The sequence below is a fragment of the Coloeus monedula genome (assembly GCF_965178545.1).
Source record: "Coloeus monedula genome assembly, chromosome: 8".
NCBI lineage: Eukaryota > Metazoa > Chordata > Aves > Passeriformes > Corvidae > Coloeus > Coloeus monedula.
The window spans coordinates 1508743-1521370 of NC_138788.1; the positions used below are offsets into that span (position 1 = coordinate 1508743).

Here is a 12628-nt window from a genome sequence, read left to right on the forward strand (position 1 = left end):
TAGTCTTTTATTAACTATATGGATGATGAAAACATCAGGGAAAAGCTGTGAAAGCCAGAAATTTATTCTCAAAGTGCTTGAAGAAGCCTGTACATTGGAAATCAGAAGGTTGGCATGCAAATAACTGAAAAAATGTGTTTTTTCTTGCAGGGAGGATGTCAGGACAGCCAACGTCATCGCAGCTGAAGCGGTCACTTGTCTGGTCATAGACAGAGAGTAAGTCCCTCCTTCTGCCTGGGGCTGGGGGGAACTCCAATGTAAACCTTTTCCAGAGCTTAACAAGAGCCTTGGATCATCTTCTCCAGAGAGGCCTCTTAATTTGGGGTGATAAAGTCACAGATGCGTCCTTGATGAATTTCCACTTGAGGGAAAGTGCCCCTAAATCAACCAGACAAAACTCAGTGGTGACAATTAGAATCCCAGAGAGACCAAATGGAAATGAAGGAGGAGCTGGAATTACTGTGGGAAGGGATCTGGGTGTTACAGTGGGACACACACGGAGTTCACGGCATGAAAGGCATCAGCTCCTGGCAAATGTTGGAGCAAGGTGTTATCCCAGTCCATGGGGGGATGGAGAATCCTTGGGAGAAGGACACAGCCCTGCTGGGAGCTCTGTGGCTCAGAGGAGATACAGGAGGTCAGGAGAGTAAAATAATGATTTGTACAGGAAGCTTGAGGGAATTAGGGGGGTTTAATCCAGAAAAAAACAGGCCTGGATGCCCCAGTGCTGCAAATCCAGCTGCTCTCTGCAGTTACAGGGAATGGGATTCAAAAATGACATAAAATGACATAAAAATGGAACATGACCCCTGTGGGGGTTTTCTGGTTGTGAAGCACTGGCACAGACCAGCAAAAGGCATGGACATACCTTCCATGGGAATGTGGTACGGATCTGTGAAACCCACAGAAAGGGTGGAGAGGGATTGACTTTTCCCTGCCTCCCCCAGTGCAGGAACTCCAAGGAACCTGCAGGAGGGAGCCAAAAGCTATGGGAAAAATAAGAAAAAATAGCAAATGTTGGAAAGGAAAATTAATCCGTTGGATTTTTGAAGTATGTGGGACCCACCTGTGGGCCAGGAGCTTCCAGAGCAGTGTGGATTGTTGGGGTGTCTGGGCAGGTCCAGGAGCTGGATCTATGATCCCTGTGGATCCCTGGAAGTGGTTCTGGAGCCCTCCTTGTGTTCTGGGGAGAGAGAGGATTCTGTGCTCTGGTAGGGCTGATCTCCATCCCCTCAACCCTGCTGTGACACAAATGGTTTGTGTTGAGCTCTCTCACAGGCCTCCATTTCTGGAAATCCAGTATTCCGTAAAGGCTGAGCTGGGGAATCCCTTCAGAAATCCCAGTTCTGATTTCTGTTTATTGATTATTAATTGCAAAACCCACGGTCTGTCCACTGAACACAGGTGGGGAACACCTGAGAGTTCCTTTCCCAGCCTGGCAGATGAAACACCCACCCTCCCTTCTCGTGCCTTGGGGCAAAGAGAGGAAGAAGAATTCGATTATTTAGCAAAATATTTTAATAATCTTTATACTTTTAAGAATTAGATAATTTAGCAAGCATTCATTCAGGGAAATAAAAAGCAACAAGTCATTTATGCTTTTTATTTTTGCCCTTTTGCAACAGATATTTCTGGTTTGCACTGTAAGAGTTAAAAACCCCCAAATAATTCAAGTCACCCATTCCTGATCATTTTCCAGACTGTGCCTTTCCTTGTCTCCTGTGCCTTTTCCCCAGTATCCAATGCCCTTGAAATAGTAAGGAAGTACGAGTTAAATTTAAACTGATGAAGCTGCGGTTAATCTACACCAGAAGTTCTATTAACACTCTGCAATTAGCAGAGGAACACTATTTATAAAATTCTTATTTATAGTGCAAGGAAAGTGACCCTATTGACAGCCCTATTTATAGCTCAGGGCAGGCTGTCCTGTGTCCTGACCAGGGCTGAGTTTCGTGTGCCAGCTCTTCCTTAGGCTGGTATTTCATAGGAATGACAACAACTGCAGGAGCAAAATTCCATGTGGAGAAAAACTACCAGGGACTTGTGGCAATTTGGGAAATTGGTGAGGAGAAAGAACCATTTGTTTATATCCAGATATAGGGAATTTTACACCTTTTGGGTTGTGGAGGTGGATGTGAAGGTTGGGTGACACAGAAGGCAGCAATGGGAGCAGGGAATGGCTGTTCCGTGCAGCTGGGATCTGTTCCATGTGGCAGGAGGGGTGACACCAGTCCCTGCAGCTGCCAAATATTTCCTTTTCCCAGATAAGCTCTTTGCTTGATCAGATGGAACCACTGGAGCAGCAGTTTCCATGCTCTGGGGGCATCCCCCTCTGAAGCAGCTCAGCAAAATTGGTGTTGCAGTTTCAAAAAAAACGAGTGATGGCAAAAGACCTTTCCCTTAACACATGGAATTCCTGTAGAATTCCACTCTCACTGACCAGTACCACCCATTGGAATTAGCCAGCAGCAGGGTAACTCTTCCAGCTTCCTGGTGAAGGCTTCCCAAGGCATCCAGAAATTGTTCCAGCTGCCACACTCCCATCTCATTAACAGAGACAGTCACACCTTGGTGCCACAGTAAGTTATTCCTAAGGGAGACGTGAGCCTGCACTCTGGATTTGCCAAAATTCCCAGCAATTTTAGGGCTGGTTTAGGTGCTGCAGAGTTTGTAGTTTGGGGGTGAATAATATGGAAAACTCTTCACAGGGATGAACCAGGAGCAAGTTGGGTTTGAGAAGGGAATTGTTTAAGCTGGGTTTGAGATGGGACCTACTTAAGATGGGTTTGAAGAGAGAATTGCTTAAGCTGGGTTTGAGAAGGGAACAGCTTAAGCTGGGTTTGAGATGGGACTGCTTAGGCTGGGTTTGAGGAGGGAACTGCTTAAGTTGGGTTTGAGACGGGACGTGCTTAAGCTGGGTTTGAGATGGGAACTGCTTAGACTGGATTTGAGAAGGGAATTGCATAAGCTGGGTTTGAGACAGGACCTGCTTAAACTGGGTTTGAGAAGGGAACTGCGTAAACTGGGTTTGAGATGGGACCTGCTTAAGCTGGATTTGAGAAGGGAATTGCTTTAAACTGAGTTTGAGAAGGGAATTGGTTAAAATGGGTTTGAGACGGGAACTGGTTAAGCTGGGTTTGAGACAGTAACTGCTTAAATTGGGTTTGAGACGGGACCTGCTTAAGCTGAGTTTGAGAAGGGAACTGCTTAAACTGGGTTTGAGAAGGGACCTGCTTAGGCTGGGTTTGAGAAGGGAACTGCATAAGCATGAAGCCAGGAATGCATTGCCTAAAAGGATGTCTGTAATTTATGAAATACATATAAAATGGCCACAGGGCTGAAGCAGTGGGAGTTGGAAATACCACGAAGGAAGTCAAACTGGAGCTCATGATGGGTCTTTAATTTCCAGATGATGTTGGTGCTGCCTTGCTTTTTAATTTCTTTGTGAAACAAGAGGGCTCTTGCAGAAACACCCCAAAGGCACCCAAAAAGTAGTAGAGCTATCTTTGCTAACCTAGGTAGACGTGCTTTGCCAAGTACATTTCCAGCATCCTTTTCTGGTTCAGGAATGAGCAGAATCCTGATCTAATGATGAAAACAACCTGCAGGAAGCATTTGGTGTATCCCATGGACTTTGTTCCCACTTGTCCTTGTCCTGAAAATATTTGTTATGCAAAGCATCGGCATTTTTTCCATCTTGCAGTTGTGTTTTTGAGTCGCTTCCTTTGCCAGAATAATGAATTTCTGTGGGATTTGGTCCTTAATGCTCTTAATCCTTCCCTGGGAGGGTGGGCAGGCCCTGGCACAGGGTGCCCAGAGCAGCTGGGGCTGCCCCTGGATCCCTGGCAGTGCCCAAGGCCAGGCTGGACATTGGGGCTTGGAGCAGCCTGGGACAGTGGAAGGTGTCCCTGCCCATGGCAGGGGTGGCACTGGATGGGCTTTGAGGTCCTTCCAACCCAAACTTTTCTAGGAATTCTGTGATTCCCAGTGGGAGCACCATTCATTTTGGTCCCCCAAGGAAGAAGACTGCCAGGAAAAAACCCAAAAAAACCTTGTGTAGCCCTACCTGGTCAGGTGTATTTGAAAGAAAGAACATGGCAATCAGAAAGAAAAAATTTCAAGGAATTTCACATTATCATCAAGATTTCAACATGGAAGAGGAGGAACTGTAATCCAGTAGGGAAAATGAAGTGAGAGGGTGAGAAGGCTGAGGAAATGAGGGTGGCAGCTTTGGAAGGGACCACAGCACGGGGCAGGCTGGGGACTTCTCCATGCTCAAGCTCCCTGGTGAGTAGGGATTGATTTATCCAGATGCTCTTCCTGCCAGCCATGGAGCACAGAGCCAACCGTGGGCTTCTGGAATTGGCTTGGAAACTTCAGCAAAAGCCATGCAGTGTTCATGGGAATTGTGAAAAAAAGAAAGTCAGCTGGATCTCTGACCATTCCAAGGAGTTTGGAGAAGCCTTTGGATCGCTGGGGAGCCGGACAGCGCATTGGAACCGCAGCATTTCCTGCTCATCCAACCTCCACTCTGGGGATGCACATCAATATTTTATAGCCCCTCTCACATGGCTTTCAGGCATTTCTATTTCCAAGTGCTTTTTTTTTTTTTAACATTTCATGGACTTTCTGTCTTTAGGACTTGCCTTGACACCCTACAAGATCAAGGCTGCCATTAATGAAATTTTTCCTGTGGTGACACTGCAGGAATTCATCCTCTGGAAAAAAAAACCACTTCTTGTGGGAGATGCTCCATGGTGTTGCCTCCAAACTGGTCCAAGCTTGGCCTTGCCGGAGCTCATCCTGATGAATTTCCAGGCTCCTTGGAGGGGTCGTTAGATTTGTTCCAGAAGTACAGGTGGGGCAAAGTTAACAAATATGTGCTGGATTTGATGGATTGGTCCTTTGGGAACCTGTCTGTAAAAGGTCTTCTGATAAATACTGTGCAGACACCCCTCGAGCATCTGTTCTGTGGCTCAGTTTGAATAAAGATACACAGACAGACTTCACTCTCAGCTCCTTTGTATGGAGAAAAAACAGGAGGGAAAGGCTCCAAACTCATTCCTGACATTTGGATCATCACTGGCACCCTCAGGGACAAGTTGGTGCAACTTCATAATTCTTTTTTTTTCACACCTACCTCTTGAAACTGAAGAAGTGTTGGGAAGTGTTCGTGGCTGCTCCTGAGCTGTTGGAATATTTGCACTGAGGTTGATTCAGGTTCATCTTTTATTTACATGGGATTTTTTTCCCCTCCACATAATTTATTTATGGCACCAACAACGTTTTCCTGGAGCTCAGAGGTTTAGCAACACTGTGGGTGCTCAGAGAACAAAACTGCCTCATGCAAATGGAGAGAGAGGAGCTGATGGATCAGAGCCAGGAGAACTCAAGGCACAGCTGCTGCTGACAGAGAGTTACAAAACTACCTGGAATTTACACTAAATGCTGTTTTTCCAGCTTCTCGTCTTCTCAGCTGCACGTAGCAAGAGGATGCACTTTTTTTTAAGGCAACATTTGAAATATTTCAGCTATTTTCTGCTTTTCCACTTTGCATTTTCCATTTTTGTCCACATTTCAAAGCCTGGTTTTGGATTTTATCAGGGAGAGCTGTGAGGTGTCAACAAAGGTTATTGGATCAGCCCTCCTGGCAATGAAAATGGGAGAAAAATGAAATAAAAAAGTATTATCCTGGCATGACTGACCCCATATAAGCTGAGCTGAGCTCTTTCCGTGGAGATTTTAGGGTTTGCTGCTTTACTGTTTCTCCCAGTTGGAGCGAAGTTTATCCATGGAGAAAATTGGTTATGAGGAGAGAATAGGAAAAATGAAGAGAAAAGGCCACGAGGAGAAAAAAACACGAGCAGCTTCTGATTGAATTCTTGGGGAGGTTGGGACTGAGCCGAGACTTCAACAACGTTGAGATGGGCAATAAAAAAGGGACTCAAGTGAACTTTATATCTTACCCAGTGTTAAGTCTGGCTTAAAATTTTTAATAAAATTAAGGGTTTTAGAGAAACTGTTGATACTCCTTTCAGTGACATTTTCTTCTTTGATGTTTCACTAGAAAAGATTTATTTGTCTTGCCAAAAAAAAAAAAAAAGGGATGTTTAACCCTGCCCCATTTTCCTAAGCAAACCAAGCCTAAACTGCAAATTAAGCCCTAGGTGATGTCTTATGGCCTTCCAGGATGGTGTTACTGTGTTAATTAATTGCCTGAATGCCTGTTTGGGGTGCAATTAGGCATGAACACCCCAATCCTGCTTTGCTCTCACTGTCACCTTGCAAGGTCAGGCTTCATTCCATGGCACATTCCCAGCACTGGGAAGATCAAACTTGAGGTGTTGAAGGAGCTGAGTTGTTCCTGTTTTCACTGCTGAGCAAGGAATTTGGGGTTGGAAAGATACCCCCATGATTAACCCGTCCTAATATTAAAATTATTATTGATTACCAGCCTGGTTAAAAACCTCTAACACGACTTTATGTGAGAGCAAAGGGCTCTGTGCCTTGTCTTCCTCATTAATGAATCCATTAATTTGCTTTCCCCGGGCTGCAGAAATGATTTCCTTGATTGTTTGATTTCAAATACCATTAATTAAGTGGAGTGGGACACTGTGGGAATTGGTGTGGGCACAGGGCATTTCCTGAGCAGTAATTCCCAGCAGAGAATCCCAGGATGTCTCACGCTGCAGGGAGCACAGAGGGCACCTGGTGGCACCTCCCTGCTCCAGCAGGGCCATCCCGGAGCACAGGCACAGCACTGTGTGCACACAGCTCTGCAACAGCCCCATTCCTCTGGAAAAGCCCTTGCAGCAAATCCAGATCCAAACCCCCTCTCCCAGCTGCCCCACAGCAAAGGGCAAAATCCAGCCTTTTCCAATAGGATAATTGGGCCTCCATTGGCTCTGCTGGAAGTGCTGTCCCCGCTCTCCACACGCCCATGGGGTACATTCCATAGGGTCAGGCATGTCCTGATGCAGCAGGACCCCGAAGGACTGGCTCAGGACTGGCAGCGTGTCTGAGCCACCTGGGGTCCCACTGTTCCCATCACAGGAACACGGAGTCTCCCTGGCTCACCCCATGCCTGACAGGAGATTGCATTTCCCCTGGATTTTCCTCACCTGCTCAGTGCCATTAATTCTCTTTGATCCTATAAATCCTCCATATTAAATATCCCTGTTCTTATTCCTAAAGTCAGAAATGTGGCCCTAAACAGGGATTTCAATTCTTTTCTTTCTTTTTTTTCAAAGTTTCCATTCATTTTTTTGTCCACTTAGAGCAATTCCTGTTCTTCAGCTCTGTGTTTCGTGCCTCAGGAGTGTCAGGAGCACAGAGGAGCTGGAGCAATCGCAGGGTTTTCATTTATAAAGCTGTGACCTTAAGGCAGAGATCAGTAAAGAGACTCTGCTTTGCAGCAGTTCATCCTTTCAGATTTTTCTTCCTTGAAAAAACAACCTGCATGTGACAGACCCCCTGGGAATGCTGGAACTGGACAGTGAAAGTAGCTTTTCACCTGAACATGTCTGTTTGAAGGCATTCACTGATTTCAGTTACTCATTTCTGGCTTTTCATGGAATCCCAGAATGGTTTGGGATGGAAGGGATGTTAAGGATCACCTCATTCCACCCCTTGCCATGGGCAGGGACACCTTCCACTCTCCCAGGCTGCTCCAAGTCTCATCCAACCTGGCCTTGGACACTTCTCTGCCACAGCTTCTCTGGGCACCCTGTGCCAGGGCCTGCCCACCCTCCCAGGGAACAATTCCTGCCCAATATCCCATCTAAAGTTCCCTCTCTTTCAGTTTGCACCCTCCTTGATGTGTTTTTGGATGCTGTTTCTCTACAGATGAGGAAGCTGGGATCCAGAAATGGAGCTGTCGCTTGGGAAGCAGAGGGATTTAGAGGGTTCCTGGCTGGAGGACAGGGATGTGGTGGTTGAGGTGCCACCACCAGCCACACTGGCACATTTACTCTGAAACTTCCACTGGAGGGTGAAAACCTTCAGCAGCCATTTCGGTGGGCTGGATAAATACCTTGGGATCTTCTCGGCGTCAGTTTTGGCATCTCCAGCATTGCTGAGGCCGTGTTTGCCAGCGGATTCCCAGCCCTGGGCCTGGTGGGTCACTGGCACCGTGATCCGGCCCTGATTGCTGCCAAAGAGCCACACTGGCTTTCTCGGCTCCCAGATCTTTCCAGCCATAGTTCAGTGGTGGAGCTGGCAGTGGTGGGTTACTGGTTGGACTGGATGACCTTCAGGGGCTTTTCCAACCTTGATGTTTCTGGGATTTTCCTCTCAAAGTGTCCCTTTGTCTTTACAGCTCCTTCAAGCACCTGATCGGGGGCCTGGATGACGTCTCCAACAAAGCCTACGAGGATGCAGAAGCAAAAGCAAAGTAAGTGGCTGCTCCTTGTGCTCAGCAGAGAACCTCAAACTTGTGTTTGTTGATGGTGCACCACTGGAATTCCCAAAAAACCCTCCTTGTTCTCCACACAATGACACAAAACAGCTTAAAAAGGAGAGTCCTCCTCTGGACGGAGGCATTTTCCTCCTCATGTGTCCCTGGTTCCCCCGTGGGTGTGGAGATGGGTCTCCTCTGGTCAGTACCCAAAGCCAGGTTGTCCCATGGTTCTCCTCAATAACAATATCTGAGCCCACAGAAGTGGATCTTCCAGAAATTCTCTTGAAATATTGTGAGGTGAGAAACTCCAGATCCTGGAATTGCTGTTGAGGGAATTGTTGTTGAAGACATTTCATTTCTTTAGAGAAATCTGACCTTTCTCAGATACTTTCCAAAGTCAAACATGACACAAAAGATGGGCAGTGGAATTTGTCATTTTGGGATAAAAACTGGAGCTGCCTTGATGTGAAGCAATATATTCATCTGAAGTCCTCAATAAACATTCATTCCTTTCAGAAGGGAGCTGTAGTTGAAAATATTTTAAATATTTTTTTTAAAAAAACCCACTTTTCATTCATTCTTGAGCTACAATTTGATTTTAATCTGTAATCTTTGAGTTCTGATTCTATCCCAATGATTAAAGCTTTTCAAGAGGATCCTGTTGTGCTTTGGGAGACACTCAATGTCAACCAAACATGATTCAAAGGCAGAAGTTGCTGAAAAGAAAATTAAATTTGCTCTCCACAAAACTTCTTTACTTTTCCTCCCTCTCAATTATTTTACTTTCATGGGGATTTTTTTAATAGCACATTAAGGGAGGGAAGAGGTCTTTTCTCAAAGTCAAATGCTCCGAGTGACTGCCTAAATTGAAGATTCCAATTAAGTTATACATAGAAACTTCTCATTAAACCAGAGGGGTTGGAATGGTGTCTGCTAAAGGTACTGGGCACCTCTGTGGAGGGAAAGTGAGAAGCCCCAGTTAGTTATTGATTAAAAATAACTCTTCGCCTGTTTCAGGAACTAAGATCCATCTCAAAAATCTCCAGTTCATGAGCAAAACTTGTTAATCCTGCAAAATACCCGCAGATTGCTCTTTTCTTATCTTGCAGTGATATTTGAGATATTATATTTAATTAATTTTAAGGTATTAAAAGGGTTGTATTTTAGTTTGGAATAATACTTCCCTGCTGCAGATCAAATGTAAGCTTCCTTCTTAAAAAGGTGTTCCATTAAAAAGGTTAAATTCCTTAAATTGTTGTTGACTTAATGAAGAGGGTGGGAGACTACCAAGTCCCTTTATCACCCCAAAACCAGGAATTCTGGGCATGGAATGCTTCAGACAGATGGTCCCAAGTATACCAGGCTCATTCTGTTATTATTTTATGTGAAATTTTGAGTGTTCCTATTTGGGTTCTATTGATTTCCATCGGAGCAGAAGGGAAAAAAACATTGGGAATAAAACTGGGGAAGTTTGGGTTGGGTCAGAAACGATGTTGTGGTCACAGGTTTTTGAAGGTGGCACCACAACCCATCGGCACCCAGAAGAGTGTGCCCTTCCCACACCTAGAATTTTAAGCTCTATTCTTGAGTATTTCTTATGCCAGGAATGTTGGGGATGCAGGCTGAGGAGATCTTGAGGATACTTTGGGGAGTTTTAAGATCTGCTGTACAACCTGGGGGAAAACTGCAAGTTGGGACCTCTTTGGAAGAAACTTCCTTTTGGGAGCTGCTGGGTTCTGACCTTCACATTTTTGAGTTTTTATCTTCTCCAGTCCTTTCCTTCTAATGCCAAGTGTTTCATCCCAATGGAAGGGCGAAGCCCTGCTGATGGAGGAGTTGTTCCCTGAAAGGAACAATTTTGATAGCCATTTTTTTATCTTCAAAGTCAGAGGCCGGTGCTGGAGCCCTGTCACTGCAGAGCAGGGGTGACAGTGACATTACAGTCACACCTTTGCATTTTGCCTCGGACAGAGCAGGAGGGATCAGTGTTGTCTGCCTGGAAAAATATCCAAAAAAGGAATGCTCTATTGAAAAATGGAGTATTTAGCAGCCAAATTCCGTATTCCTGTTTGCTGGGCTCCTTGAAATCTAGCAGAAAGATGGATGGAGGAGGGAAAAATGGCAAAGTTCCTTGGAGAGCAACCCCAGAGGAATTGTGAGCCCTTCCAGAAAGTTTTGGTGTTCCAGGGTTACCTTGCGAGGTGAAATTCCTCAGGGAGAAAAGTCTCCTTGGCAGCAAGTGTAACCTGGATTCCTTTCCAGGCAGCAGTTAATTAGCCCCAGCTAATTGTCCTTCAAGGGCTCCTTTTTTCCGAGAGCAGGTTTGTGATAGGGAAGAACTGGGAGCATTAAACATGGGCAGGTTTGTGAGGCTTTACACAAATCCCACGGAAAGGTTTGGCTCCTCTTTTTTTGGCTCCCATCTCCTTTTCACAGCTCACGTGCCAGCTGGGAAAAGGCCTCAGGATGGATCCCATGGATCAAATGGATCAGGATGACCAAGGCCAGCTTGGGCAGGACTGGTCTGGTGGAAGGGCTTGGAATGAGATGGGCTTTGAGGTCCCTTCCAACCCAAACCACTCCAGGACTGTAAATGCCTACAAAATTAATGGCACTGGGGCTTTTTTCCCATTTCCATGCTGGGGCACATCCCTGGAGTCACAGAGCTCAGGGCATGGCTGAGACGATGTTAGGCAGAAGTTACAGGCTTGGAATATCTTTCCATGTGTCCATCTGTCCTCCAGGCCTGGAAGAGCTGAACTATTTATTGAGTTTATTCTTATCTTAGAGGCACTTTCCTGCTTTTTGCCAGCTTGGGGTTGGCAGTTCCCTTTAATGCCCATCCTTTGTGTTCCCTCTCTTAAATCACCAACCACAGACATGTCATCTGTGAGACCATGATTTTAATTGCAGGCTATCATTTTAATTATAGGATTACACAGACATAATACGGGTTATAATATTCCACTCCTTGGATGTATGCAAATGAGTTAATGAATTAATTAACTAATGGATGTTAGAGTTACCTCCTAAAAGGGGAAGGAGAGAGGCGAATTTGCTTCATGCTCTGAGGAACTGGGAGTCCAGAGGAGCAGCACCCGTGTCCCAGTGCCAGGCCCAGCCACGCTGGCATTTAGGCTGGCATGAAGGAGATGCCCAAATAATCAGGATTATCTCAGTGTAGGTTGCTTCCAGATGGAGCCATTCTGGCAGCTTCCATAAATCCAGGAGGACACGGCTGGGTGGTTCCTGCAGCAGTTGGTGGTGCCAAGTGGGGTGAGGGTCAGTGACCCCCTTTGCTCCAGGCATGCCAATCCCTCCTGCTGGGCTCTTCCCAACCTGAGAACTCCTGGCGTTGATCCTGTGCAGTTACTGAGCCCTTACCACGGCTGGGGGGTTCCTCTCTAGGTGGTGCCACCTTCCTATGGCATGGCTGTGGTGCAGCGGTGTCCCTGGCCACCCAGCTGGCACAGCTGGCAGCTGCCTGGTCATGCCTGGTTGAGCACAGCCCCCAGAACCACTGTCCCAGTGCTCCCATCACATTCCCAGCTGGGTCCAGTGCTGATCTCCTGTGGCAGCAGGGCTTGGGATCAATCCCCAGCTGAAGCCTGGATTTTGGTGCCTTCGGGCTGTTGTTCCAGGCTCTCTGCAGGAAGAGTTGTTCTGGTTGGACTCTTCCCTTGATTTTTTTTCCCATTCCAGCTGTGTTGCAGCCCTGAGGGAATGTCTGGATACTCAGAGCCAAAACTGGCTGCTTTTCACGGGACTCCAGGGGACAGGAACTTTTGTGTAGCGTATGATCCCTGTCCTTGGAGCTCCTGCCCCAGAGCCCTTCATCTTTCTGGAGCTGTGTTGTAAGGAAGAGCTTCATTAACAGCTGGACTCAAAGATCTGAGAGCTCTTTTCCAACCTGAAAGATTCTATCCGAACCTTTTTAGTCCCCTTTTCTAGTCCCCTTCTTTAGCCCCTGAGTTGTCCCTTTTTCACCTTACACCCCCTCTCCCACTCCATTTATTCCTGACAAAGCATCCCATGAATTCATTGACTTAATTTTGCTGCAGAGGGTGGTTGTTAATATTTTTCCATTTTATACACCAATAGAAATGAAACAATACAAAAGTATAAAGTTATCCCTTAAGAAAATATATCCAAGGAAAATGAAGGAAAATAAATAAGGAGTAAGAGGAGAGAGAGCAGAGGAAAAATCTCACCACCCGTGGATCAGAAATG

General features: G+C 46.1%; 1 protein-coding gene across 1 annotated transcript in view; it reads left to right on the forward strand.

Annotated features, from left to right (window-relative positions):
- The window catches only part of PRKG1 (protein kinase cGMP-dependent 1), a gene marked incomplete at both ends in the record, with an annotated part of 370579 nt that overhangs the window by 305544 nt on the left and 52407 nt on the right, over positions 1 to 12628 (forward strand). Inside the window, 2 exons of the mRNA XM_082285730.1 lie at positions 151 to 216; positions 8318 to 8392. Coding sequence (XP_082141856.1) covers positions 151 to 216; positions 8318 to 8392 — 141 coding nt within the window. The remainder of the gene's footprint in view (positions 1 to 150; positions 217 to 8317; positions 8393 to 12628) is intronic.